Source organism: Alosa pseudoharengus, unplaced genomic scaffold (assembly GCF_046254945.1).
Source record: "Alosa pseudoharengus isolate Yale_2024_CS ecotype anadromous, Long Island Sound unplaced genomic scaffold, YU_APseudo_1.1 YU_APseudo_1.1_scf_3, whole genome shotgun sequence".
Classification (NCBI taxonomy): Eukaryota; Metazoa; Chordata; class Actinopteri; order Clupeiformes; family Clupeidae; genus Alosa; species Alosa pseudoharengus.
Genome location: NW_027468718.1, coordinates 16,499,491 through 16,506,990, shown reverse-complemented (window position 1 = coordinate 16,506,990; position 7,500 = coordinate 16,499,491). Strand labels below are relative to the sequence as shown.

At 43.8% G+C, this 7,500-nt stretch overlaps 1 protein-coding gene across 1 annotated transcript in view; it reads left to right on the top strand.

Annotated features, from left to right (window-relative positions):
* The window catches only part of itgbl1 (integrin, beta-like 1), a 67,292-nt gene that overhangs the window by 53,464 nt on the left and 6,328 nt on the right, over positions 1-7,500 (top strand). Inside the window, exon 9 of the mRNA XM_076263393.1 lies at positions 4,725-4,871. Within this exon, the coding sequence (XP_076119508.1) occupies positions 4,725-4,871 (147 nt within the window). The remainder of the gene's footprint in view (positions 1-4,724; positions 4,872-7,500) is intronic.

Below are 7,500 nucleotides of genomic sequence, written 5' to 3'. Positions count from 1 at the left end.
ACTATGTAGCTTAAGTCAAGTCAAGTCAAGTCACGTTATCTCCAGTGGTGACTGTTTAACTTACACAGATGCGCACACACAAGAATGAGTGCTCACACCACTACCCCCTAATGCTATGCCTCTTTATTTGATAACAATAAATTAAGAAATGTTTCCTATTCTGGGAAATGTTTAGTTTCTTTTTCTTTCGGCCGCGGTTCAATGATACCGTTTAATTGTGCCAGAAATTATCCGCGGACCAGTAATCGCCTCGTCGAGGAGGCCCTAACCCTGCAGATCATAGACAGAGAACGCATAGGCCTACTGTATGCTTTGGGTAAAGAACACTTTGCATATCCAGTGTAGACGGAGAATGACAGTGTCTTGGAGCGGCCGCACCCCCCGCAACTCCACTTCCAATGTCACTGATTCCGACAGATACGCCCGACATTTCTGCTTTTTATCTGGTGGTGGTGGAGTTGACCGGACATCTGAGGCTTCAGACGTTACCAATTTATCATCATCCATCGCGTCCTGGCCTCTGAAAAAACTTTTAAGGCTAGTCTGCCTGGGCCTGGCCATGTTTGAACCGCCTCACTCATTTGTTCGTTGTTTAACATGGATGTTTTAAGCGTGCGCTTTCTATTTGAAATGCAGCATAGGCTATGCGTGTTGTTTAATAGCTTACTTTTTAAACGGTAGAGCCTGTTCATTTAAAAACATAGTATAATAGTATAATATAGGTTTACATATTAAGGCTTATTCTCAAATTCAGATTGCATTAGGGGACGGGATTATTAGCCAATTTTAATCGGACAATTTGACCGGAGAGATTTAATTTTGTCGGACATTTAATTTTTTTCCCGGCCAATGTCCGGTAATTACCGGACAACGGAAACCCTGATAGGGGGGTACCTGGTCACAGTGGGAGACCCCATTGACACAAAGAATCTATCAGCTTCTCCAGTTAATAATTAAAGACAGTTTGTTGACCTGAAACAAATATAATGTAAGAGCAGAATGGCCCAGCGAGCACAGGGAGCTTTAGTAGATGTGTTTCATGCTGCTATGCCTTCAGCAGGGAGTTATGTGAGGTGAGCCCTGCCACCTCACTATAAACAACGACAACAATAAAAACAGCAGCAACAACTGTGTAAAGACTTCACTGATTAACAGAGGTGTGGTGATGATCCACACCCTCCCCACACACACACAAACATGAAAGATGGGTATGCGCTACGTAATTGCCAGCATTTCTCTACAGCGTCTCTGCCCAAGGCCTGAAACGACCCTTTCAGAGCTGCATTTCTCTCTATTCACTCCGATGGTGACAGCACTGTGTGTGTGTGTGTGTGTGTGTGTGTGTGTGTGTGTGTGTGTGTGTGTGTGTGTGTGGCTGGCTGCACTGCACCATCACACACACAAACAAGCACACATTCCCCTCTCTGTTACCACCCCCCCCCCCCCCCACTCTCTTCCTTTGCGTTGTGGATGGTGCATTATTAATGACTGTGTATTCCTGCTCCTCACAGAGTTACACTCCTAAGTGACTGTGCCAGGGGTGCCTGTTGGGTTGGCAGCGAGGGGTACGGGCAGCCCCCTCCAAGCCCTGTGCTAGCCTGCGGGCCGGCCTGGCATGGCAAATGGCGGTTTGAAATAGCATGGGTTTCCTGTGCAAAGTAAGAAATGCCAGGTGGAGGGTCATCAGCCTGTGAATGGACAGAGTTTCAGTCCACTACTGAACTGGAGTTACAGGGCTCTCTCTCTCTCTCTCTCTCTCTCTCCCTCTCTCTCTTTCTCTCTCTCTCTCTCTCTCTCTCTCTCTCTCTCTCTTTCATTATCTCTACATCTGTTTGTCTTTTTTCCTTTGCCTTCACTCTAGATTGTCTGTCATTTGTTTTTCACCCCTCTCTCTGTCTAAACACTTTCCATATCCACACACACACACACACACACACACACACACACACACACACACACACACACACACAGACATTTTACCATCGCATTGCCCATAGAGCCCAGCCCAGCGCCGCCTCATGCAAACTTAATGGAATCTAATTGCTGGGGTGGTCTGGTCAGAGCAGAGCCAGATGAAAGAGCCGCTGTGCAAATAAGGAGCCCCTCTCTGGGAGCCTGTGCATCTTTTTACAAGTCCACTTCCATTTGCCCAACTATGCCAAGATTTTATCTCTGCCCTTCGAAACTCAGAGTTTACCACAAGCAAGTGTTGGCTGGATTTGATTGTGGCAAACAGATGACTAGTTAGTGCTACAACACATTCTGAATGTGAAATGCAACAAAGAACAAAACAGTGGATAGAAAATGTCATACACACAAACAATGTCCAGGTGCCAACATTTACATGCCACAGTGTCAACTGAGGACACTTTCCAATTCAATTAATTTCATTTATTGCAAAGAGTTTCGCAGACACAAGTCTGAAATACAGTCTTTTGTACAGTGCATCGAGGAAAGATATTAAAAAGTATGCAAAAGTATACAAACGTTCATTTTATTCAGTTTTAAGAAACACAGACTATTTCTCTACAGACATGTGAAACCAAGCCTTGTTTACACCTCATAAGCAGCATTAGAGGGGAAGACAGAGGCTTCTCTGATCCTATTTCATTTCCTCTTGTCCAACATGAAAGCACTGGGAGCTCCTCTCTATCAAAGCCTAGGGAGAGAAAGAGAGAGAGGAGGCAAAGAGGCAATGACTTAATCAATCCTGCAGTTACAGCTAACCTAGCTGTACTCCAGCAGTGAGCCATTATTTTTTTCTTTCAGACAGTCTTCTAATGAGCTTCCAAGGGTCAGCAAGTTGTCTTTCACATTTCCAATGTCCCAGATTACTCACTAGCTCACAGATATCATAGTAATGTTGATTAATTTGTTGTGGCAAAAACAATAGCAGCAGAGCTTTGACAAAATATTCCCTTCACCCCCCCCCCCCCCCCCCCAATACATAAATAAATAAAAAAGCATTCATGAAATAACTTCCAATGAGAATCTGGAATAATAAAAAAAATCACCCAAGCATATAATTGCCTCAGCATGTTTTTAATTGGTCTTAACATTCAGCCACTGATAGAGGTGAATTCAGACATCCCCTGGTTTGATGCAAGGCCCTGTGTCTCTCCAGCTGTGTCTCCAGACAGGTAGTCCCACAGGGCCAGACAGGGACACAACTGTGGCACTGAGTGACCACAGAGCACCACCCAGGAAGCCACCCAGTTTAAATGTTGGTGTTGAATTGCAGCAGAGACACACTATCCCCACTTCCCTCCATAAACTGATCCACAGCCACAAGCCAACCACCTTTCCTGTTTACAATTTGAATCTGTGTTGTTACTTAATAACCGTGCCTTCAGTGGGTATTTGGCTGATGTAGATTGACACACATTGATGTGTGTGTGTGTGGGTGTGTGTGTGTGTGTGTGTTGGCCAAATCCTGCCACGGTCTTCTCCTGGTGTGTATTGTAACATAGAAGTGTAAAGTATACTACTACACCAGATACACCAACGTTTGTGCGTTGCAAAATATTTGGACATTAACATATGATTGCGGACAGGGAGCTGTGGTGCAAGTGGCATGTCTATGTGTATGTATATATATGAGAGAGAGAGAGAGAGAGACTGTACATCTAGCTTAAGGAGACTGAAGGGGCAGGTGGCCTGGCTGGAGGAGGCTCAGGCTGGCTGGGCTCGTCCCTCTCACTCTACCCCGAGGGTCCAGCTGATGCTGGGCGATGAAAGTAGCACACCACTGCTACTGAATTAGCCAGTTCAGGGACAATGCTTTTTGAGCCAATTATGTTCGCTTGAATCGGTCTGGTGTGCGTTGCTCTGTTTCGACCTGCTTGACATGGATTGCATGTGTGTGTGTGTGTGTGTGTGTGTGTGTGTGTGCGCACATGTGCGTATGTGCATGTAGTGAGTGGATAAACACTGAAGGCCAGATGTACTAACGCTTTTGCGCCCACTTCAGCCGTATTTGTTTCGCAATGTGCAGGTAAAATCATTGCGAGGTATGTACAAACAGGCCGCAATGATGTAAATGCATATGCATTCATGGGAGGATCCAGGGGAAAGTGGGAGTTTAGCGTAAAAAGATGGGAGGGGAAGCGTAAAGAGCGCCTAATTATGTTTTCCGCGGTATGTACAAAGACTGCTCCTGAAAGCGCACGTCTATTCTGCGCCTAAATACTTCTGCCTTGTAAAAGCAGGTGTTAATCCAAATTGCAGTTCAATGCGTCAATAAGAGAACCTTTCAAAGACAACAGAATCGCTATTTAGAGCACTAGTTTTTGTGGTGAGAGTATTTGTACTACCAAAAGCAACCTCAACTTTCTTCGGCCTTTCCAATGTCTTACTTTCACTTTCACGTCATTCACTTAAACTTTCCTACTTGCTAGATTTGACCCTGGCCCTGAGTGTCTAAAGGAGAAATATGGAGGGCAATAGAGAGAAATGTGTGTGTGTGTGTGTGTCTGTGTGTCTGTGTCTGTGTCTGTGTGGGTGTGTGTGTGTGTGTGTGTGTGTGTGTGACAAAGAAAAACTGTGTGGGAAGGAGATAAAGAAAAAGAATAAGCAAGGAAAACAAGAGAGTAGAAATGAGATCTAAGAATTACTGTACTCAGTATGTGTGTGTGTGTGTGTGTGTGTGTGTGTGTGTGTGTGTGTGTGTGTGTGTGTGTGTGTGTGTGTGTGTGTGTGTGTGTGTGTCTGTCTGTCCTCCCCAGGCCAAGGCTTCTGTTCATGCGGCCGCTGTATCTGTAATGATGGATGGTTCGGCAAGCATTGCCAGTTCCCCCGCACCTGCCACATGAGCGACGAGGAGAGCAAGAGCCTGTGTGAGACCGCAGATGGAGTCCTGTGCTCCGGAAAAGGTAGACGCCACTGCTCTCACACACACACACACCAGAAACACACACACACACACATACAGACACACACACACACACACATACACACAAACACACACACACACACACACACACACACACACATATATACATACACACACACACACACACACACTAGAAACGCATACACACACACACACACTAGAAACGCACACACACACACATACACACGCACACACACACACACGCACACACACACACACACACACACACCTCAGCCTCCCTGCCTAAGACAAGCACACATTCCCCAGAGACCCTGGGAAGCCTTTTAGGCACTGCCAGAAGCTTGGCCGAGCACATCGTATGGTCCATGAAATAAAAAAAACACAAACACACACAATACAAAGCCCACACAATCCTATTGAATGTACCACAGTGACAGCCTCAGTCCGGAAACTCTTCCAAATCCATGTCTGGTCTTTGTCAGTTGGGACCTGATTTTCTTTTTCACAGTCACTATTACTCTTCCCCAGTTCTCCTACGCACACACACACACACACACACACACACACACACATACACACACACACACACACACACACACACACACACACATTCATAAATATGATTGTAACTTTTGGATTTTCTTTGGACTGGATTTTCAAAAGATGGAATAGCTCACCATATGAGATTTAGTGAGAAGGAAAAACAGTGGATAACAATAATGTTCACCGATGTCAACTAGCAAACCCTGACCATTGCCTAAGGAATCAGATGCATTGCAGTGTTAATACCTTTTCTCCATGAAACACGTTCAGGATTTTGCTGCTGCTGTAATTCTGCGTGGTCCAAGTCGTGCCAGGGTAGGGTTGCATAGTGTTTCCTAACCCTACACCCATCAAAGGGTGCGATACATATGCGCTGCACGTGTATCTGCATTGAATAGGCCTCCTCAATCAAGTTAACTGATTAGCAATGCTTATTTTGATGAGATAACTCCTTAGTTGAGGCCCATGTCCCCTTAGTCACGACACTCGCTCTCTCTCTCTCTCCCTTTCTCTCTCCCTCCCTCTCTCTCTCCCTCTCTCTCTCAGATCTTTGTCATAAGGCTTCGTGCCCTCCAGTGCATTTGCCTGCTCATCGCACTCCCACATCTCTTCCACCGTCAAGCTAATTAAAAGCAAATTGAGGGGAAACAATGGGGTCACTATATGTTATTTTAAACCCCCCTCTCTCCCTCTCTCCCCCTCGCTTGCTCACTCACTCTCTAAGTGGTCTCAAACGTTGTGAAACAAGAGAGGAGAGAGAGAGAGTGTGAGTGAACGTGTTGTGTTCCTCACACACCGTAGGTACACTGAAAGCTAATGCACTCGTTTGTGTTATGGTTTCATCAATAATAATAATAATAACAATAATAAAAATAACAATAATCATAATATTATTAATAATAATAATAATAATAATAATAATAATAAAAAAAAATAATAATAATAGTAATAGTAATAATAAGTATTATTATTATTATTATTATTATTATTATTATTATTATTATTATGTTATATATTTAATGATAATAAAATGAAATGTAGGAAGAAAACACAAACCATCCTTCTTCTCCACAAATGCCTTAACATTGTTTTCTTTTTCTGGTCTTTTGTAAAAGTTATTGTGCCGTCAATATATCCTACAACACTCATTAGCGAAATCTAAAAGATATGTAGTGGAGTAGGCTATTAGGAAAAAACTGATAGCCTATATCCCCTCCATTTTAAAAAATAATTCCGTTGAACACTGATATGCAACAAACATGTTATAAACAGCTGGGAAGGGCTGTCGCTAATCCCTTGAACAGGTGGTCAATCAGAGATTTCCAACGAAGGAGGGAACAACATGTCAATGCAACACGCTGTTTTCCCTTGATAAAAGTGAAACCATGAGTTTTCCTGCATCTCAACTTTGCCCAAAGTTTTCAGAAATAATCATTTTCAGTAATACAACCTCATTGAAATAATATGCATTTTCCATCAATCAACCTAAGCGTGCTCAGATGATGTGATAGACGAGGTGCTGTTGCTCACCTGTCCATCATCGTAAAGCCCGATTTGATTGGTCCACCAGGTCTGGGGCGAGCAAGACTGAACTTCCCGACCTTAAATGTTGTGGGCGGGACTAAGTTCGGCTGGCACCCAGGCTAATACATTTTATTTATAAAGCGCCTTTCAAGACACCCAAGGTCGCTTGTGGAGGCAGATTTTTAAAAATCAATGGGCAAAGTCTCTATACCTTTCCCTTTCTCTCTTCTTGTCTACCTCATCACTTTGTTTTGCTGGGGATTTTCTTTTCAATAGACATGCTACAGTGGTCAACTTTATGGGGACACAGTCTCAGGTTCCCACAATGACAAATGTCCCTGCTTTATTGTTGTGCTTGCTGAGGTGCGTTCAAACAGTGGCGAAATTATTTTCTCTGAACAGTTCAATTTGAACTACCTCCTCAAAATGTTTGAGAGTGTTTTCGCAAATGTTGGCAGAGAACTCAAGGCAAACAGAAAACTGTTTGCAAATGTATACAAACATTTGCCTGAGTTTACAAATTCGAACACACCTCTGGTCAATGTCCCCATATTATTCTGTTTGCAAACACACACACGCGC